We start from the raw sequence: 22102 nt of genomic DNA on the forward strand, positions 1-22102 counted from the left end.
GAGAAGAATGAGGAGAAGGAGGAGGAGGAAAAGGAGGAGGAGGAGAAGGGAGGAGGAAGGGGCGGAGGAAGATGAGGAGAAGGAGTTGGAGGAGGAGGAGGGGAATAATAAGGAGAAGGAGCAGAAGGAGGGGGAGAAGAAGGAGGGGGAGGAGGAGGAGGAAGATGAGGAGAAGGAGTTGGAGGAGGAAGAGGAGGAGGAGGAGGGGGAGGAGGAGAAGGTGGATGAGCTGGGCATGAAGGATCTTGTCCCCTGGGTCAGGGGGTCATAGCTCTCTGCAGCACCTGGACAGCGTGTGTTGGTCCACCAGTAACCAGTGGTCTGTGATCATTAAACTAATGGGACCACTCCGTCTGCAGGTAAGAATGTGTGGAATCCCTCTGAGGTGGAAGCACCTGGTTAACAGCCACGTAGCCATCTGCCACCAGAGGATGAAGACACTCACTGACCTCACCAATAAGATGCTGACTACCTGCTCGTCAGATGGGTTTGTATCGGTTTCATGGGATGACACCGAGACTTCTGAATTAGTTTTTGTGTCTTAATCAGATGAAGAGTCAGGGATGAAGGATGAAGGATGATAAATCAGCTAGGAGCAGCTTGGATGGACGGCTTTATGCAATCAGAAGCATCCCAAGGTTCAACTCTTGCCCGCTCCTCTGCTCTCCATCCCCTGTGTGCCTGACCCCAGCATTCTGTGTCCGTGCGGTCAAAGTTCAGGTTTTATGAGGATTGAGGAGCCACAAGATCCAAATCTCATCCCTCTGGTTTCCATGGTTTCCATGTCCTGTGCGATAAGGCAACGCAGTAGCGGAGTCGGAACAAACATGTCTTCCTGGGGATCTATGCGTCTCTTCCTGCCGGCGCCCGAGGATTGCTAACAGAATGTGTGGGTGAGGTGGACCCACTTTGAAGTCGCTTTGCATCTGCCAGACACACGCCTGCAAGCTATCGGGAAGGGCTCACAATTACCCCTGATTGTTCAGACAGACGGTTACCATTCCTGGGGTCTTCCCACTTCACAGAATGTCAGGAATAAACACACTTTGACAAGCCCTCTAGAGTGCTGAGAGTGTGTGTGTGTGTGTGTTTGTCTGTGTGTGTGTGTGTGTGTGTGTTTCTGTGTGCGCATTTACACCTGTGTGTGTATTCATGTATCTATGTGTGTGTGTGTGTGTTTGTGTGTGTTCTTGTGTGCGTGCCTGCGTGCATGCGTGCCCGCGTGCGTGCGTGCGTGCGTGGGTGCGTCAGGTATGTTTGTGTTTGTGTGTGTGTGTGTGTGTGTGTGTGTGTGTGTGTGTGTGTGTGTGTGTGTGTGTGTGTGTGTGTGTGTGTGTGGGGACCTACCGCCGGGCCTGCCGGTCCTCTCTCTCCTTTGTCACAGGCGCAGGTCTGCGCTAGAGGGCACTGCACAGAACACACAGGGTGAGCTTCACATGGTTACACACCAGCACACGTACTGTGTATCAGTATCTGTGTGAGTGTAGCACTACTCACCCCCTCATTGGCCAAGTCCGTCTGTGGAAGACCACAAACACATTGGATTAGATTAACAACAACGCTTTTTTTTGTTGCAACGATAACGGTTTTATTGTTAACGATTTTATTTCATTGTTGATTATTGTGACGATATTAATAAAATACTTATTTTAGAGAAACTGAGCGCTGAACGTGTCATTTAAGAGACTTCTGATCTCAGCTGTGAACACATGAAATCGTAACCAACATTGTCTTGATAAGCGTTTATGTGGAAATGCTTTGGTTGACTAATGCAGAAACAACGTCAACGTGCGCTCTATCTAAACCAGTAGCGGATCACGGATCGGGAGCTGAACCTTTCAACTGGGAGGAATGTGACAGGAGGCCTCCTGGTAATCCCCCCAAAACACAATGGCATTCATCTGAACGTATGTTGACCAAATCCCTGAGCGGGCCCACATCTGCCCTTACTACCCACGAGAGGCAGACGTCTCACCCCCATCTCGACACAACAGAGGAGCTCAGACGCACACACTGCTAATCTCCGGCTGTCATGGACGTTCTCGCGCTTGTATCTACACGACACGGCCTCCGTTCCGTCGCTGCCCAAAAATGTGACCACGCCCATTCACAGGTAAACTCAGAACACGTGCATACTGAACCTAAACGCACACATCGCCCCTTTTATACACAATGATTGCGCTGCGGATGGCGGAGATCAACCATGCAAGGTTGACAGCCAGCTGGTCTGGAGCAGCCAGGGTGAGGCGCCTCGCTCAGGGACACCTCGACACTCCGCGAGGAGGAACCGGGGATCGAAACCAGCTACCTTCCGGTTACCAGCCGACCCAGCTCTACCTCCTGAAGCCGCATGCCTCCCCCCCCGCCCCCCGGTTCTCCCCCACCGGTGGAGCCGTACTTACGATCACTCGGAGCACTTTGTCCATGACGTCGGCGTCCTGCAGGTTGTGGAGGTAACGAGACACCGGGGCGCTGGCCAGCAGCCGGAGCTGCGCCACGTTGGCGGGCTCGTTGGCCGTGCGCGTGATGCCCAGCGTGAAGAAGCGCACGCCCTGGTTCTTGGCGTCGGCCACGGCCGAGAAGATGTCGGGGTTGCGGGGGTGGGAGAGGCCGTCGGTGAGCAACATGGCCACCTTGACGCTGCCCTTGGCGCTGCTCTCGTCCAGGTAGATCTGGGTCATGTTGGTGATGGCGTAGGTGGTGTAGGTGCCGTGGCCGATGTAGACGATGGGGGTGATGCGGGCCCGGAAGTCCTCGGCGCCGCGCCACTGCTTGAAGGTCTGCTCGGTGATGACGTGGCTGCTGTACTGCAGCAGCGCCACCCGCGTGCTGAGCGCGCGGCCGGTCTGCAGGCGGAGGCCCTGCAGGCGGTCCACCACGTCCATGGCGAAGCTCTTCTCCTGCTCGTGGTTCTCCTTGGCGCTCTCCGAGCTGTCCAGCAGGAAGGACAGCTCCAGGCCGCAGTCCTCGTCCACCGACGCTGTGGGTGGGTGGGGGTGTGGGGGATTGGTTGGTGGGTGTGTGTAGGGGTGTGTGGATGGGTGGGTGAGAGTGAGTGAGTGAGAAAATGAGTGTTGGGGGGTGTGTGTGTGTGTGCGTGTGCGTGTGTGTGTGTGTGTGTGATAATGAGTGAGTGAGTGAGTGTGTGTGGGTATGTGAGTGTTAGTGTGTTTGTGTTTGTGTTTGTGTGTTGTTTGATGCAAGGAGACATCATTGTGAGGACATTGTTTGGTTTTGTCTCAGCAGTTGTGCGGTTTCAAACTCAAACCAATTCTGAATTTACTTTAAAGGACACATGACTTGAATAGGTCATGTTGCCCAACAGAGACTGATATCCTGTTTTGATTCAGTAGGTCATTAACATCTAAGCTCAGCCAAAGCCAACAGACATCATTTTGGGGGAATTATAGAGAAGTCAGCTGATCTTCTACAAAAGCATGCAGCTGATCCTCTCCATTAAAGTGTTTAAAGTTGTTTACATTGACTGTGTAACTAAAAAGTAACTAAAGTCTGATTCCTTCTGATATCTTCCTACCTTCTCCATCATGAAGACTCTTTGAGTGCAAGACGTCTTTGGATTTCCGCTTCACTTCTCTGTCTTCAAAATATTCTTGGGCCAAAGCACTTGTCAGTGCCATGAGGAGCACTGCCCATATCCCGGTGTGGAACATCACGACTCCAACTGCAAGAGAATCAACAAAACACAAAAGAAACAAGAGAATAGATCAGACTCCCAATGCCACCAGGGTAACACAATCATCCTAACAACAAAAACAGTAACAAAAACCTCTGTTTTTCTTTTATTCCTAGTCTGTCTTACATCGTTTTGATAGGGCAATATGTAAAGCGTCTTAGAGTACCATATTAAGCGCTATATAAATTTCATTTATTATTATTATTATTATTATCCTGGCAAACCACTTCATTAAAAAAGTTCATTAAAAAAATTTAACGTTTTAAAAATCCACATGATGAAGATGAAATACATGCACTGAAAAGAACATCATATCTTTGCACTCACCGTTTGAAAATCTGTTGAGAACTCAGTAAACCTCTCCACCCTACTCTGATCCGAGATCAGAACGCTGCCATCTGAGCAGGTCCCATGTGTTGAGCAGCAGTGGTGGGGGACTGGTGGGCTGAAGTCAGCTCATTGGTTCCTCTGCAGCAGAAGCAGAAGCAGCAGCAGCAGCAGCAGCAGAAGCAGCCGGTCCAGGGAGTGGAGAGAGAGTGTCCCCAGAGCCGGGCCCTCCTACTGCTTTATACGCGAGGAGGGAGCTGAGGGGGGGACAGTCCCGGGCCCAGGCTCCAGCCCCGGGCAAGAGAAGGGGGCTGGTGTTGATTTACATCTCCACTGAGATGTGGGTTGATTTGTGCCCCCGTGAAATTTGCGGACTGAGATGAACGCAGAGGAAATACACTACAGATCACGGTGAATATTGACACCGATTGACTCAGAACAGCCCGATGAATGTAAACGCAATAGTGTTGTGTTCTGTGGAAGAGAAGTGGTCAGATGTTAGACTAAAGGACTTAGAGGTGCATAGTGCATAGTGCTTAGTGCGTGATGAATTATGGTTATTTCACCTTTCTTTGATGACCTGCGCTTTGACAGGTAACCTGTGTCTAATCAGTAAGTAAGTAAATTCTGTGAGGGATATAAAGCTAATGTGTTGGTTCTACCAGAACTACCACTGTTAATACTACTACTATCAACGGTGACTATGAGTTACATACACAACACAATTATAAAAGCACTTTAAAACAATAGATCAAAGAAAGGGTGTGACCTATAAATTACTTAAGTGTCATAAAATAGAAACCTAGAATCCTTCGTGTCCTCTGTTTTTTGCAGGGATTTTCTTTTTTAAGGGAACCCTTTTTAAGGATTTTAATTATTTAGACTGCTTGACCTCTTGCAGGGGTTGTGTTCATTCAAAGACCTTGAGTCTCCTCTGGCCTTAGGACATAAATTACCAGCAAGATGATACTGTGGTGGAAGGAATTCTCAGGTAACAGGAAAAATTAAGAGACTCCGAAAGGCTTAGAGAGTTAAGATACGTGAGTCTTAGAGGGTTAATGGAGATAAATCAAAGAACACTAGAGAGTTCCTTCAGTGATTAACAGAAGCATTTTGACATTACATTAGGGTGGGGTGATTATTTGATACATCAATTAATTACAATATCCCTTTAATGGGAAAACCCTGGTAAATATTCCTTGATAGATTGTCCTTTCGGACAGGAGTATAAAAACAACGAACATATGACGTTACTCTTCAGCAGCTCATTAGGGTACCGGAGGTGACGGCAAATCTAGTCTGTTGGCTAATTGTTTTAAAGCTTTGTATACTGTGATGAAGTAGCCGTTCTTCACAGCTGCGTTTCACAGCTGTCGTTTCCAAGACATTGCAAGAGGCATCAATAAGTTGCGAGCCACTGACAAGCACGCCCAACAATTCTTGTCAAGACATTTGACCGGAGAGTTGTATTGTGTCCGACCAATGCGTGTATTTTTTATTAATGTATAAATAGTCAACCTGTTTCCCATGAACAGGAATTTGGTCAGAGGCCGTTGCTCTACAAACCAATTAAAAGGAAAGTAAGTCAATAAGTAGGTGTTCTGCAAAAAAATAAGTGATGCAGTCAAAGGTCCACAAGGTGTTGACCTCTGACATCTGACCCTGCTGGCGGTGCTGGTGCAGGCCGGGGCCGGTCCTGAGGAGACCGGTTTGGGTTCGGTGGGGGGGGGGGGGGGGGGGGGGGAGCCCCCGTATTCCAGAACCTCGGGGCTAACAGCCACTTAGAGGAGAGACTCTCTGACACAAAGGAATGTTGCAATGAGTAATGGCTGAGCAAGACCACACAATGATGACCTTTAATGCCGTCTCCGGATCACATTAAAGGTAGGGTAGGCAACTTGGAGGAACCAGACAGAGTGAGCTACTTTTTGAAGCCCCCCCCCCCCTCCTCCCTTCTGGCATCCCTCTGAAGCCACTCCCCCAAAACACATGACCAGCTAGCTAGCTTCAGGATAGGTCGGCCTGACCTGTGGAAGACTCATGCGCAATGAATGAACGGGCACGGAGTGTGCGCAGGTGGCCAGGAAAATAGGTCGACATGCAGGTAGGCCATCCCATAATTTCATTCAGGCCGAATGAAATGATTGGACGGCCTATTCCAGGCCTGCGATAGCCAAAGAAACCAGATTTCTATATTTTCTTTGTCAGAGCATTTGATTTATTGATAGCTGTCAGGATGAATACAGAATTTCAACAAACGTGAACAAAACTGCATCTCAAACCAATCCTATACTTTTGAAATATTGGCCTTGTTGAATGTTCCATGGAAAATAATAAAAGTCAATATATGTTAGTTCATGTGGCAAATAATAAAACATATACAAATATAAATATTTGCATACATGGATAATATCTAGATTTAAACAACCGATAACCTACAGTGATTTACTGAGCTTGCCTCCTTATAATGGCCTTGTTTCCTTTTTCCCGTTGCTGAGGTTGGCCATGACAAGGTCAAAAGAATGGGTATTTTGGTGGCATAAATGTATGTGGGCATCTTCCGCCCTCTAGCGGCAAAGGGAAGGAGAGCACAATAAGCTGCGCATGCGCCGTCCCAGCACTGCACAGTACAACACAGCAGACAGTCGTTCCATTCAAGACCTTCAGCCATCTTAAACATGTTGGGTGCTGTGGGACGCTGCTGCACAGGGGCCCTTCGGGCTTTCAACCCCCAGGTCAACACCCTCAAACACCTCACGGGCAGAAATGCAACCCTTTATTCACGTAAGTAATCGAAATTTATGTTTGGGGGTTGTCAGAGTTAACGAAGACCGATTCCGGGGACTTGACATTGGCAGCTGCGGCGGCTGCACGCCGGGCCGCAGGCCTCGACAACCTTCACCATCTCATTCATCTGCGAGTACGGGCGTATTTTGTATAAGGAATCCGTGTTTAAACGTGGATGAAACTCCCTTGGTATTCCTTCGTTTTGCATTAACTGGTTCCTGCGTTGACGGTTTATTTCTGACGTCCTACTCGGTGACCTCAGTAACTTTAGCTGTTAGCTACGCAGCTAAGAGCGACTTGTCAATAGTCTGCACGCAAATGGTTCAACCACGCGTCAAGGTCTGCTCTGTTTGAGCCTTCAGTGACACCCGTCTCGTTATATTTAACACTATATTTTAAAACGGAATGACGTTATTTGACCAATGCGTTTTATGTATCCAGATTCCGGTCCCCGATTTGGATATGATTTTATGTTAATGACCTTTAATCCGATTCAACCCTGAGACCAGACGCCGCGACTTCCCTGTATTTTTGAGCAGAATAATCTCATCCTCCGGCGTTTGTCCTTCACAGAGAGGAGCTATGTTGCCCCTGCCGCCGAGGCCATCATCGCCAACGGCCGCATCGTTGCCGTCATCGGCGCTGTGGTGGACGTCCAGTTCGACGAAGGCCTGCCTCCCATCCTGAACGCCCTGGAGGTGGCCGGCCGAGAGAGCAGGCTGGTCCTGGAGGTGGCTCAGCATCTTGGTGCGTTGTTTGTTAGATTTAAGCAGTTCAAGGTTACCCCTAAACGGTTAACCGTTGACTACCAGGCTTTAACAACGGTTCCAGTGAATGACATGGGGTTCTCGTTTTCAAAGGGGAGAACACCGTCCGCACCATCGCCATGGACGGTACCGAGGGTCTGGTCCGTGGACAGCGGGTCCTGGACACCGGTGCTCCCATCAGGATCCCCGTGGGCCCCGAGACCCTTGGCCGGATCATGAATGTCATCGGAGAGCCCATCGACGAGAGGGGTCCGATCAGCACCAAGCAGTGAGTACATTTACACAGAGCACGTTTAGCCAAAGTGACTTGCATTAACCTGTTAAGCCCTAGGCCTATTTCACAGGCCTCCTGCCCGAAATGACATGCCCATAATGAATAGAGTATGCCTCCACAACTACAAGGGCTATATAAATAAAGTTGGTTTCAAAAAGAAGGTAACACCTGTGAGGTGGCTTCAGAAGTGTCAGAATCAATATAGATCTTACTGTGTCAGAATAAATTCAGCTAGAACATAGTAAGAAATGTCAATTTTCAATTTTCGCCCAGAGAAAACACATTATTTAGAGTGAATACCACCTTGAAACTATGGGATAGTAGCCCAGAACCTTTAGGGAAACATGTAACAACATCTGATGAGTACCCTGTTCCAGGATAAATGCTAATAAAGTGAATAAAGTGATTTTAGTGAGGTTTTAGTACAGGTAGGTCCAGACGGACTAAATGGTGCCATTTGGGCACTTTTGGGCACCATCAGTGCCATTTGACCTTTCTAAGGTACCAGATTGTAAAACTAATTTTATTTCACTGACATATCACTGTAGGTATTCATTCCATCCAAATTCAACAGTTTTGACTTGTTTTGAAATTTCACCCAGACCTCTATACATTTTCCCAGTCAAAGAAAACCATACAATCGAAATGAAGTTTGACTCCAACTGGAGCAGATATATTTGAGAACAACATATAATAAAACCAAACTGTAAAAACAAAGGTAAAAACACAGCTAAAAACTACAATTTACAAGGATAAAGAGATATATATATATATATATATATATATATATATATATATATATATATATATATATATATATATATATATATATATATATATATATATATATATATATATATATATATATATATATATATATATATATATAAACAGAGGTGGGGGGGCTGACGCTGGAACAGGAGCAGTCGATGAAGGTGGCTCATAATCAGCATCATCATCACTGTGGAACCCAAGAAGAAGAAAGAAAAGAATGTAACTTCAAACAGACTAGTAACAATATGTTGGGGTAAACAAGACATGTACTGGGGAAGTCAACTAACAATCCAGTTTGCACCAGTTTGAGCGTGTGCATTTACTAAATTAATTGCAGGATAATAAATCAAATCCAAGTTTATTTATCACTTGCACAGCAATGCTTGGTTTGCTAGGTCCTCTCAACAATGCAAAAAGTAATAAAGAGAAGAAAGGATAGAGATAGTATCAACTAAACTATGTACAATATATTGATAATGATAATTGATGCAAATAATATCATAAATATAAATATAAGGCAAAGAGTACCGGTAGTGAGTGTGTGGAATGAGTAGAGTGAGTAGGGTGATCGATAGATAGATAATATCTAATAAGGTGATAGATCGTCAATTTGACACCAAATCAATAAGTAATCGATAACAGAGATTACATACCATTCAGGTGATGGAATCAATATTCTGAATCACTCTTGTCCGTGTCCAGTTCAGGCAACAGCAAGTCACTGACGTCAGACGACGACTCAAGAGGGACTACGGTAGCCCCACTGTCGCAAGTAATGATAGCGAATGCCTTCGCAAAAGTATAGGTCTTTCTCCTGCCTGCCATTATTTATTTTAAAACAATATCAAACAAGGCAAGAAAATACAAAATAACTAGCTAACTACCAGCTAACTAGAAATGCAAACGATGTAATAAGCGTGTAGTAGGAGCGTATGTCTCTATCTAGCCGGCGCTTCTGGCGCGAATTATGCTGACCTTCCGGTCAAACCCTGGAAGGTATCTTGGGTATCCATTGGTCAATTTGGATGATTGACCCCTCTATCGAACCGTTAGAGCCAATAGGGTCGAGGGACAGTCAAATCGAGGGACCCAAATTCATGTAAAAAAACACTATTCGCCAATCAAAAGTATCACATTGTATAACGTTTTTTATTTGTTTATTTATTTTGCTCTTCTTTGGCTGCTAGTTCAGTGAGTTTTCGTCGTAGAGTGATGCCCGTTATATCATTGGAATCTGTGAAGCCTCAGCTTTCATATGACATGTAGTTTGTTCGGGTGGCATGAAGTAGCGAAATCGGCGGCGGCCAGTATGAGCGCATGCACGTTTTGCGTGTTTTGCTATGGGCTCATTTAGTTGCTTGGTGTTAGAATTGTATTTTGTTTAAGTAAAAATGGTTATCATGGGCTTTTAGCCGAGCTTCTTCCCGTTACGTGGGTATGCACCATGGACATGTTGGAGCATGGTGGTGCTGTTTACAGCTGTTTACAGCACACGTTGGCGCAGCTGCCCCCGCCCCCGGGGGCGCTCGGGTTTAAGAGGTTAAGTACATTTGTCAGAAGGAAGAGAATCAATATATCGCTGTCGGTACAGTAAGGATGTCATAGCGCCAAGCACTAACAATAACTGGGTTTACACATGTCACTGTATAACAAAGACAGCTAGGATACGGTTCTACACTATGCCAAGTACTATCTTTAAGTGCTAGGAAGTACCATATGGAACTTAGCCACTTTATAATTTTAACCTAACACTAATCATTTATAATTCATATAGTTTATACATTCTGTTTTGTTTGTTGTTTGTCTTGTCTTGTCCTTGCTTTAGCATTTAGTTTAGCATTTACCTTGGCGTCTATTTTTGTTTGCATTAGTACTTTGTATTTTTATCCCGTGTTTCTAAACTGCTGATGGGCTGTTGCAACAAACGCATTTCTCCTACGAGGGATTATTAATAAAGTTGTAAATAATCTGATCATACAATACTAGAGGATTCTCACCCAGCCCGGTGTATAATGGATAGTACTGCACTCCGTTTTATTTAGCGTGGTACTAACGAGGGTCTTTGCCCTGCAGGACCGCCCCTATCCACGCTGAGGCCCCAGAGTTCACAGACATGAGCGTGGAGCAGGAGATCCTGGTCACCGGCATCAAGGTCGTGGATCTGCTGGCTCCCTACGCCAAGGGGGGCAAGATCGGTCAGTTGATGTGATACTGGGGCCTTGAGGCATACTCGATCCTGATTGGTTGATAACGTCACATGGGTGTTCAACCAGACACCTTTTGCCTTTTCTAACGGTTCTGAGTCAATGCGCTACAGATCCAATTTAGACAACTACAGTCCAATACAACAATCCGCCTGATGGCTCCTTGACAACACAAAAAAGATACGCTAAATGCGCCAGGGGCAATTATAATTTTTTTGAGTTATATTAAAGTCAATAAAAAAACAACAACCATGTAGTTATAGATTAGAGTAACTAATATCGAAACACAGTTGGTCGTGGTGGTCGACATGGAATAAACCACTTTGGTGATGCGGCGAAGTTGAGGTTGCTGGCCAGTTGAGGTTGCCCCCCCCCCCCCTCCCCTTGTTGTCACTTGGTTTATTCCTTACCAATTGCTTGTTTAATCCCTAATGTCCACGTCTCATCTGTGTTCGTTTGTCTCCTCAGGTCTGTTCGGCGGTGCCGGAGTGGGTAAGACCGTGTTGATCATGGAGCTGATCAACAACGTGGCCAAGGCCCACGGTGGTTACTCAGTGTTCGCCGGCGTGGGAGAGCGTACCCGTGAGGGTAACGACTTGTACCACGAGATGATTGAGTCTGGAGTCATCAACCTCAAGGACGACACCTCCAAGGTGAGGCCCTTCGTAGGACTGTGCAATTAATCGCATTTTAATCGCCATTTTGATTTTCTTGGTCAAACGAGCTCCAAACTTAAATAATCAATTAGAAACTTTTTTCTTTTCTTTTTTTATAGAAATGGCAGAATAGCTGGATGCATAATTTTGTATATTTTAACATTTTCTATTTGAACATTCTGTGTATTTTATTTAAGGGGAAATTTCGAAGTTCTCAGTTACAAAGGGTTGTTGAGAAATGCTGAATAAATGCATCATGTATAATCTCGATGATCGGATTTCATGTTGACCAAAATAATCGAGATTATGACATGTTCCATAATCGAGCAGCCCTAGCCCTTCATCATCCCCCTCGGGTTGGCCTTGTGGGCCCTCGTTAATGTGAACGCCGGACGGTAACTAACAAGGCGTGTTCCGTTGTTACCAGGTGGCGCTGGTGTACGGTCAGATGAACGAGCCCCCAGGCGCCCGCGCCCGCGTGGCCCTCACCGGTCTGTCCGTCGCAGAGTACTTCCGTGACCAGGAGGGTCAGGACGTGCTCCTCTTCATCGACAACATCTTCAGGTTCACCCAGGCGGGGTCAGAGGTCAGCATCAACTCGCACCGAGCATCGTACCTCCTCGATCGGTTCATTTGACATTTTAGACTAGGGTTTCGCCAACTGTGACACTGAGCTCCGATGTCTCTCTGTACTTCAGGTGTCTGCCCTTCTGGGTCGTATCCCCTCCGCTGTGGGCTACCAGCCAACCCTGGCCACAGACATGGGAACCATGCAGGAGAGAATCACCACCACCAAGAAGGGCTCCATCACCTCTGTCCAGGTAGACGTCCCGGCATGATGGACACCTCGGAGCAGCTGTAGTCATTCCTACCCGGATTGAACCATCACTTTTCTACTGGGATTTGAATCATGTAGAAACTACAAACGGCAGTGCTTGTTGGCAATTATGAGATCATTTAAAAAACATTCAGGTTTTCTCTTCTCTTGCTTAGCAGCTTAGATTCTGTTGGTTCATTCTTGACATCATTCAAAAGGGTAAACTATTCAGAATATGAGTTATAGTGATTTATAACTAAGGGCTAGCTTATCGAGCCGTAATCGGAAAACTACATGGTGTTGCTTGAAGTTCAAGTTCGTTTATTTATTTACTCAAAAACCATAGGTTTGTACCAATGTGATGAACATGTACATTGTAGCAATAGAAAATAAGAGATGACCAGATACATTTTACATTACCACTCAACTCTTCTACATCAGTACAATATCATTATTATTTTTTTATTCTAATTAATTCATGCCCAGTATTCAATTTCGTTTACAGCTATAAAATTGTAATATTATTCTTATAACTCCATATCCAGTTTGTTTCTATTACACTATTTATTTTATATTGCATAGTTTTAGGAGCCTGAGACTTAAAGAACTTCCTTGCCAGTGCCTGCTGCTGTAATGGTTGTGCACAGGGCAACGAACCGTCTTGAATCTTGAACCAACGTGTCCTGTGATGTCCTCCAGGCCATCTATGTCCCCGCTGACGACTTGACAGATCCCGCCCCAGCAACCACCTTCGCTCACTTGGACGCCACCACCGTGCTGTCCCGTGCCATCGCTGAGCTGGGTATCTACCCCGCCGTGGACCCCCTGGATTCCACCTCCCGTATCATGGACCCCAACATCGTCGGAGCTGAGCATTACGACGTCGCTCGTGGAGTGCAGAAGATCCTCCAGGTTTGTCCCCAAGTCTATTCTACCTAGTCCCTAAATCTAGACCACCTACTCTACCTAGTCCCTAAATCTATACCACCTACTCTACCTAGTCCCTAAATCTATACCACCTACTCTACCTAGTCCCTAAATCTATACCACCTACTCTACCTAGTCCCTAAATCTATACCACCTACTCTACCTAGTCCCTAAATCGAGTCTACCTGGTCCCTAAATCTATAACACCTATTCTACCAAATCCCTAAATCTAGTCTACCTGGTCCCTAAATGGAGTCTACCTAGTCCCTTAATGGAGTCTACCTAGACCCTAAATGGAGTCTACCTAGTCCCTAAATGGAGTCTACCTAGTCCCTAAATGGAGTCTACCTAGTCCCTTAATGGAGTCTACCTAGTCCCTAAATGGAGTCTACCTAGTCCCTAAATGGAGTCTACCTAGTCCCTTAATGGAGTCTACCTAGTCCCTAAATGGAGTCTACCTGGCCCCTAAATGGAGTCTACCTGGCCCCTAAATGGAGTCTACCTAGTCCCTAAATGGAGTCTACCTAGTCCCTTAATGGAGTCTACCTGGCCCCTAAATGGAGTCTACCTAGTCCCTAAATGGAGTCTACCTGGCCCCTAAATGGAGTCTACCTAGTCCCTAAATGGAGTCTACCTAGTCCCTTAATGGAGTCTACCTAGACCCTAAATGGAGTCTACCTAGTCCCTAAATGGAGTCTACCTAGTCCCTAAATGGAGTCTACCTAGTCCCTTAATGGAGTCTACCTAGTCCCTTAATGGAGTCTACCTAGTCCCTAAATGGAGTCTACCTAGTCCCTAAATGGAGTCTACCTAGTCCCTTAATGGAGTCTACCTGGCCCCTAAATGGAGTCTACCTAGTCCCTAAATGGAGTCTACCTGGCCCCTAAATGGAGTCTACCTGGCCCCTAAATGGAGTCTACCTAGTCCCTAAATGGAGTCTACCTGGCCCCTAAATGGAGTCTGCCTAGTCCCTTAATGGAGTCTACCTGGCCCCTAAATGGAGTCTACCTAGTCCCTAAATGGAGTCTACCTAGTCCCTTAATGGAGTCTGCCTAGTCCCTTAATGGAGTCTACCTGGCCCCTAAATGGAGTCTACCTATTCTACCTGGCCCCTAAATCTAGTTTACCTAGTCCCTAATTCTATATTGCCTAGTACCTACATATATTCTACCTTGTCGTTAGACCTGATGCGATCCCTTCAGCCTGCCGCTATTTACCCCTTGCTGACATGAATCTGTGTTTACTGCAAGTGGCTCTAGATAAGGCGTCCGCTGAATGACCTGGCGTTGGATACTGTTCCACCTGGGCCTTCTGTAACCTCCCCGACCGTCTCTCCCATTCAGGATTACAAGTCTCTGCAGGACATCATCGCCATCCTGGGAATGGATGAGTTGTCTGAGGAGGACAAGTTGACGGTAGCCCGTGCCCGTAAGATCCAGCGTTTCCTGTCCCAGCCATTCCAGGTCGCAGAGGTCTTCACCGGCCACGCGGGCAAGCTGGTGCCCCTGAAGGAGACGATCAAAGGCTTCCAGGCCATCCTCGATGGTGAGATACACTGAGATCACCACGGAGCTTTAGTTGATTCACTGTGTCAGGGACCATGTACAATATGGCTAGAATAGTGTGTGTGTGTGTGTGTGTGTGATACAAGAAAACGAAATGTGAATCTTACTGATCTCCAGTCAGTAACGGCAACCAATCTCCCCCCTCCCCCCCAAAAAAAGAAATAATCCCCCCAAAAAAAGATATTTTGATAATCATGTTCTACTACATTAGAACATAGTACAGAACCGTACTATGTTCTGTAGTACGTACTAACCGTACTAACATAGTAACAGAACCGAGGCTCTGGAACTCCCTCCCCCCACACATAAAACAGTCAGACACCATTACAACCTTCAAGTCACAACTCAAAACTCACCTGTTCAAACTCGCACACAACGTCTAACTGATCACTGTTTTGATTATTTTTATTTATTATTTATTTATTTTTGTCTTGTTTTTGTTTTATTTATTTCTTATTGCTTATGTTTATTTATTATTTTATTTTTTTTCCACAATGTCTTGTTTTTTAAAAAATGTATGATGACTATATGCTCTGTAAGGTGACCTTGGGTGTCTTGAAAGGCGCCTCTAAATTAAATTTATTATTATTATTATTATTACATTGTGATGTTGGTTTGAATTAGATTAATCGTTCAGCCTTGTATGGATGGAAGTCCTTTTCGGGAGATGTATTCACGTGTTCCGTTGTTCCCCAGGCGAGTACGACGCTCTCCCAGAGCAGGCGTTCTACATGGTGGGAGCCATCGAGGAGGTGATCGAGAAGGCAGCGAGATTGGAAAAGGAGCACGGGTCCTAAAGCGCTCGCTCCTGTTTGTACAGTTCTCTATGATGTGTCTGCAGCATCTTGTCCTCAAGAAAAATGTTAAAGTTGTCGAAGGAATAAAGAAACGATATATTGTATCTTTGGTCTTTTTTTAATTTTTATTTTTCCCATATTTAAATGTTTAGTTGCAACGAACAACGATTTTCGTTATTGTTCATCAGTCGCGTCATTGCTGAAGCATCGTTGTTCAACCAAACGTGTTGCGAAGCTGTGCATTTAGCTCTTTTTCCCGGGTGAGTAGGTGGGCGCTGTGGTCTTTGTAGGCTTCAAAGTTCTATGGAATAATCACACACATGCTTTCAAGGCTATACAATATATTTCCTTGATTAAACAGTAAAGTTGTTCTGTTGTAACCAACCTCTCTGGCCTTCTCGTTTTTCTTCACTGCTTCATCGAGAGCACGTTGGAGATTGATAACCTTCACGTTAATGTTGACCGCTTCTGCTTCCTGCTTGAACCTGAAGCAGAGGTGCACACAATAAACGATTGGTTTCTCCATTAAGATTTGTTGGTTATCAAAGACCAATCCTGCAGTACAAGTCGAATACCTGTTCTCTGCTCTGGTCTTCAACTTTTCCACTTCTTCCAACTTAATCTCCAACTGCTGAATTTTCTCTTGCTTTTCCTGCCATATCAAATTTCAGTAAGTGAGGCGCTGCATCACTTTTCACTTTTCTGCCCTTATAAGATTTTTCAACTGGTAAAAAGGACTGGGTGTTCTATAATCATAAGTATAACCCTCATGAATTAAATCAGGTTATTTTCAGGCAAAAGTAATCCTTAATTTAAAAATGCATAATTTCTTCTTTCAGGCTAACATTCAATAATATACATACAGGATATTACTTACGGAACACCTACATTGGAAAGTACTGTATATAGCCTATCTCGTAAACGCCATACCTGCGCTAAAACACTTAATTCACAAATAATTGTGATTAATCTGGGAGGTATCTTTGCTCTTACCGTGGCCATAAAGTCATGTGTATTTGCCTGTTATGACAGTTTGATCCAGATTAAAGCAGCTGCATAAAAATATAAACTGGGCGCTACAGCAGGCGGTGAGCGCTCCCACACACGGCAAACAGTTTTCGGTACGAGACCGCACGTGGAATATATTTCATCCTACCTGTAAGACTTTTCCTCTTTCGACCGACAGATTTATGAAGATGTCTTTTTCTGCACAGAGGCTGTTTATCTTCTGCTTCATTTCGGTCTCGATCAAAGCACGTCCATCTGCTGCCTCTTGTAGCTGGTGCTTCAGATCTGACCAAACAGGATGCAACTTAAAAAAATAATATATTATACAATAATGACCAATGGATATTGAAGTAGTCTATACTCACCTTTACACATATCCTCTGCTGATTTAAGACTGTCCTGGGTGTCATGAAGTCTTTTTAACTGTGCTGCTTCCTGCCATTGTGTAAGGTATTTCTGTTTTAACATCTTTGCCTTCCATCCAGCTTCTTGGTCCCTTAAAATGTTGAAAAGAATGGTATTTTAGTGTGCCCTGCAAATGCTACTCACGGAATATTAGAGAACGTGTTTTTAGAGCTGCAATCACCTTAAGTACTTTTCCATATCTTCGTGTTTCTCTTCATTCAGGTGAATATCTTGTCGCAGTTTACCTATTAGAGTCTCTTGATCAAGTAATTTCTGTGAAAAGAGCGCCTCATTCTCTGACCTTAAAAGTTTGTTTTCCTCTAAAAGCTGGAAGTTGTGTCTTTTATAGTCATCTTTGAACACGACAATCCCTTGATGGTTCACGGCCAGTTCGTTAAACCTCTTCTCCAACAGCCTTACCCTCGCCCTCTCCGAGTCCAGCTCTTTCTGACCAGCTGCCCCTCGAGCCTCCAGCTCCTCGTTGACCTTCTGCAGCGCCTGGCAGCGGAGACGCGCCTGGTCGGACCTCTGCTTTAACACCCCAATCAGCCCGGACTGCTCCTCCACCCGGGCCTGCAGCAGCCCCACCTCGGACTGCTCCTCCACCCGGGACCGAAGAGGCCCCAGCTCGGTCTGGTCCTTCACCCGGGACCGCAGCGGCCCCATATCGGTCTGCCCATCTACCAGGGACCGCAGCGTCACCACTTCGGTCTGGTCCTTCTCCCGGGCCCACAGCGGCCCCAACTCGGTCTGGTCCTCCGGTGAAGTTCTCCCCAAACACTTGTGCATATCATCCATGTTCTGTGTAAGACATATTGTGTAAGCAATCAATGGTAAAACAAAATGTAAGATAATATATTTTTCCAGGGTATCGTTGCAATCTAACATGGTTGCTGCGATTTAATGAGGCAAGATAGGAAAAATCAAACACAATTCATTATTTATTCAGAGACACATTTTCCCACTTTCTTAGAAAAACTGAAAGGAAACGGTGTTTAATTTCTCAGCAATATTGTAAATAAACTAGTAAAAAAAACTTAAATTTTGTTGTGCACAGCAGTAGCCTACCTGAGCCTCGTTGGTGCTCCTGATCATCTGTATGAGATCTTTCGGGTTTCTGTGCGGGGAGACCATACTCAAAGTACCGCAGTGAAGACCACAAGAAGATCTCAGACTTCAAGGTCGCATTCGGATACAAGAAAGTTTCAGTTGCTGCTGAACTGCGGCGTTGCCCATGGCAACCGGACCCCGTACGGTCACGTCCGCGGTGTGACCTGTAGGTGTCGTCGGTCCGTATGGAGGTGGGTGCTGGACGCCGTAGCTCCACACGGTCGCGCTGTCGTGCTTCTCATCGGGCGAGTTCACCACGCGGTCCTCCATCGTGTCTACTTCGACAACAAGTAGGCTAATTATAACGAGGACTTTTTACACGCACTTTACTTTGGAAAGCTTTCAATACATACACGTTGTGGACTTTTCTTTTTGAAGTTTTTAGTTTAAATTAATTATATTAATAGTTTAATAATATTTCTTTGGCTCAATATTTACTTTATAACCAATTTCTAATTGTCTTCCATGTCTTTCGTGCATAGTTTAGGCCTGTTATTACGAAATATGAACCTAGACAATCAGTGATGACGAGTCAGCCGAATTAAAGCACGAATTATCAACAACTCAGGGAGGAACAGAGTCACGCGCAGCCGGGGCTATAGCATTATGCAGATTCCTGGGCCTAAGTACGGGATTTATCCTGAGGGCCAGGATGGGGGTGGGTGGGGATGTGGAGGCCGTCTTGGACTTTGTCCACGCCCCTTTTCATCAACTCCTAGCCGGACAAGAAAGCGAGAGGAAGGCACCCGCATCCCAGTCCCAAGAGCTCTTCCATCTGCTCGGCTTCAGGCGGAGCTGGAAGGCACAGCCGGGACACAATGTGGAGAACACTACTCATACAACTCTCTATCGGCCTGCTGTTTTGTGTATCTAAGTGCCATTCCCAAGGTGAGTTCATTTCATTCATTTATTGTTGTTTGATGGTGTGTTTAGGTGGTGCAGTAACAGGTGGATTTTACACTTCTGTTTAGCTTCATCCAGTGACTCGCATTCCACTTGCTGCTCATCACTTGTTGCTCAAAGCCAAATTGAAAAAACACCGGCTGATTCTGGGCGACCGACCTTCAATATAACTGAACTTCATATTCATTTACATTCATTTGATGTTTCTTAGCCTTCCGCGGGATTCATTAAGGAATTCCAATTCAATTTATGTTTAATAGTAATTATGTATCTTCTTATATCTGAATGACCCGTCAATTAGATCTGAGTCACAGAAGACTTATTAGTTAGTAAACAAAAAACAATATTGATTAGGGATCGAAGTGTCTTAGCGAAGTGTGTGTGTGTGTGTGTGTGTGTGTGTGTGTGTGTGTGTGTGTGTGTGTGTGTGTGTGTGTGTGTGTGTGTGTGTGTGTGGTGTGTGTGTCTGTGTCTGTGTCTGTGTGTGTGTGTGTGTGTGTGTGTGTGTGTGTGTGTGTGTGTGTGTGTGTGTGTGTGTGTGTGTGTGTGCGCGCGCGCGCGCGCGTGTTGTGTGTGTATGCGTGCGCCTGCGTGCATGTGTGTGTTTGTGTGTGTGTAAAAGGTTAGCGCGAGGCAGATTGGAAGTTCTCTCGGAGAACTTTTTCCTGAGCTTTACTGTTGCTAGGTAACAGAAGAGAGCATGTGACTAACTGAGCACTGAAAGCTCTGCTGCTGGTACAAACCTCGTTCAGAGGAATGCTCTTATCAGGGTGCAAATCACCCGCGGTGATGAGCCCTACATTATTATTCATCGAGAGAGATTTTATTTACACTTTATAGGAGAGACATGGGAACTGGTGTTATTTTTGTCAGCCGTTTGTCAGGTCTGCTACAGTTGTAGCCTGCCTCGTTCCTGTGTCTCCAAATGTAATCTGCTTTCTTTTTGCTCAACCCTTTAGTATGTAAGCTCCTTACCGTGAATCAAGCAACTAATTACACTGCAGCTGCCGTGGAAAGCACCGGTTTCTACCTAAGCAACAGCTCTGACCTGAAGGGAAAGAATAGGCTATATATCTGTTGACAGAACCAACCCACTTGCAACTTTGTTAACCGGTGTATTTTAGCAGACTCAAGTAGCCTATCTATCAAAACAATCAAAACTAATAAAGAAAACATATGAAAAAGTTACTTTTTTTCAGTACTTTGTGTTTTATTTAACCTAATATAGGCTACCCTACACACAGTGTGGAGAAGTTGGAGATTTTAATATTCCAACACCTCATCAACCTCATTGTTATTCATGCAGATCACTCTGGGTTGTTTGTTATTGTTATTAACTAGTGCTGTCAGTTAAACGTGTTATTTACGGCGTTAATGCAAACCAATTTTAACAGCGTTAATTTTTTTATCGCACGATTAACGCATTTATTTTTATTTTTTATTCTTTGGCTCAAAACAAAGAAGCAGCTCCTGGCTGCTATGTTCAAGGCAGTATGTTTGTATGTTCATTGTTTAATTGCACTATAGGCTGAGTCCTAGTTTACCTTTGCACTTTGTAATTTTTTTTTGTATCGTCCTGTTTTGATCAGTATATGCCAATGTTGTTATCAATAAAAAAACATTTGCACAAGGCAAGCCGATGCACTTCTCCATGATGATAAGAGCATTAAAATAAGAAAAATCAATGGGACAAAGAAATCAAGGGATGTTTAGCATAGAAGAAAATGTGCGATTAATCGCGATTACTCGCGATTAATCGTGAGTTAACTATTACATTGATGCGATTAATCACGATTAAATATTTTAATCGCTTGTCAGCACTATTATTAACAAGTTACTATAATGACCAATTATCGGGCAAAAATCAAAGTGCAGATGCCCTGATCCAAACCCATTATTAAGAAGTGCTGCCGTGACAGAATACTGCGGGTGTAGTTAATAAACAGTGTTAGCAGCACGGGGAACATGGTTTTGGGGGAGTGTGGCCCTGTCGGCTTATTTAGGACCTAATCAGCCGATTAACCACCGGTTGGTGATTGATTAATAAGATGTTGATGCCAAGACTTGGAGGAGAGAATTTCACCTCTGCTGTTAATGCGACCGGTGCTTCTGTGCATCCTCTGAACGAGCACAGTCTTCTGTTTTACAGAAGTTCTTGCCCCTTCTCAATGAGCAGTTTTTCCTCACGATGGCTGTGTGTCAACTTTAAAGAATGGGCATCTGCCATTCTTTAAAGTTGACCGGTGAGTTCAAAGCCAGCTAGAAGATGAAGAAGTGTCTTTTAAATGTTGTGGAGTGAAACATTTTACGACAACTCAACACTCACTGAAGTACTGGATAAATAACACACACAGTACTCTTATAAATGTAAGCCTACTTGAGGAATCATGAACAACCAACTCATGGTAATATGCTTTCGGCCTAGCTTATCTTATATATCACTTTCAGAGAATTACAATCAACAGCAAACTTTAAGTCGTGAACAATAACATACTGTAATATATGTTGTTACACTTAAAATCAAGTGAAAAATCGAATCAAGTAACCCAAAAAATGTAATTTAGTAGTTAGTTATTGTCTGTGTTTATTCACCAAATATTGGAAGAATTATTTTTTTACTTTCAACACATATTTTCCCCATGTGGTTGGACTGCAGGCTGCAGATTGAACATTGCGTGAGGAATCACTCACCTTTTGTCCACTATTTGGGTCAGAGCTTTCTTAACTTCAACACTGAGGATGTCACATGGCGTGCCTGCATCGGCAAGAAAATAACTAAACATGGCAGCGTGCGCCCTGACTGGACTAATATCATAGGAAGAGCCCACCTAGAGAAAAAGACCATGCTGATCACTGACCCCAGACATGCTTGGTTCGTCCCATGACCCTTCTTGATATATTTCTGCTGTTCTGTGTGCTTCTGCCCCATAATTATTACGCGGAGAATCTGCAACTCTCCTGAAATTAAATACTTAGTCAACACAGTCTTACGCCGGAAACATTGAACCCAGAAAAACCCTGACATAGAAGTTATTAATTGTATTAATATATGACACATGAACTGCATGTTGACAACATGTTGACAAC

At 44.9% G+C, this 22102-nt stretch overlaps 4 protein-coding genes across 4 annotated transcripts in view; 2 read left to right on the forward strand and 2 right to left on the reverse strand.

Annotated features, from left to right (window-relative positions):
• Window positions 1-4210, reverse strand: part of col28a2a (collagen, type XXVIII, alpha 2a) — a 19266-nt gene extending 15056 nt beyond the window's left edge. The window contains exons 1-5 of the mRNA XM_056580557.1: window positions 4022-4210; window positions 3536-3682; window positions 2403-2980; window positions 1498-1518; window positions 1348-1407 (exon numbers count right to left, since the gene is read on the reverse strand). Of these exons, the coding sequence (XP_056436532.1) occupies window positions 1348-1407; window positions 1498-1518; window positions 2403-2980; window positions 3536-3671 (795 nt within the window). The 5' untranslated portion in view covers window positions 3672-3682; window positions 4022-4210. The remainder of the gene's footprint in view (window positions 1-1347; window positions 1408-1497; window positions 1519-2402; window positions 2981-3535; window positions 3683-4021) is intronic.
• Window positions 4211-6644: 2434 nt separating this feature from the next.
• Window positions 6645-15990, forward strand: LOC130373508 (ATP synthase subunit beta, mitochondrial-like). The gene is made up of 10 exons (XM_056580051.1): window positions 6645-6805; window positions 7382-7555; window positions 7669-7843; window positions 10697-10818; window positions 11296-11480; window positions 11911-12069; window positions 12182-12304; window positions 13000-13212; window positions 14571-14772; window positions 15489-15990. The coding sequence occupies exons 1-10, from the start codon at window positions 6700-6702 to the stop codon at window positions 15587-15589; spliced, it is 1560 nt and encodes a 519-aa protein (XP_056436026.1). The 5' UTR covers window positions 6645-6699; the 3' UTR covers window positions 15590-15990.
• On the reverse strand, window positions 15494-18177 carry zgc:172182 (coiled-coil domain-containing protein 89). Its single transcript, XM_056580052.1, has 7 exons — window positions 18071-18177; window positions 17184-17803; window positions 16963-17093; window positions 16746-16882; window positions 16165-16241; window positions 15975-16074; window positions 15494-15890 (listed from the first exon to the last, which is right to left on the reverse strand). Exons 1-7 carry the CDS (start codon window positions 18134-18136, stop codon window positions 15804-15806), a joined length of 1218 nt encoding a protein of 405 aa, XP_056436027.1. The 5' UTR covers window positions 18137-18177; the 3' UTR covers window positions 15494-15803.
• Window positions 18178-18878: 701 nt separating this feature from the next.
• lrp2a (low density lipoprotein receptor-related protein 2a) overlaps window positions 18879-22102 on the forward strand; it is a 71380-nt gene continuing 68156 nt past the window's right edge. Inside the window, exon 1 of the mRNA XM_056579275.1 lies at window positions 18879-19000. Within this exon, the coding sequence (XP_056435250.1) occupies window positions 18931-19000 (70 nt within the window). The 5' untranslated portion in view covers window positions 18879-18930. The remainder of the gene's footprint in view (window positions 19001-22102) is intronic.

This window comes from Gadus chalcogrammus, chromosome 20 (genome assembly GCF_026213295.1).
Source record: "Gadus chalcogrammus isolate NIFS_2021 chromosome 20, NIFS_Gcha_1.0, whole genome shotgun sequence".
Lineage (NCBI taxonomy): Eukaryota > Metazoa > Chordata > Actinopteri > Gadiformes > Gadidae > Gadus > Gadus chalcogrammus.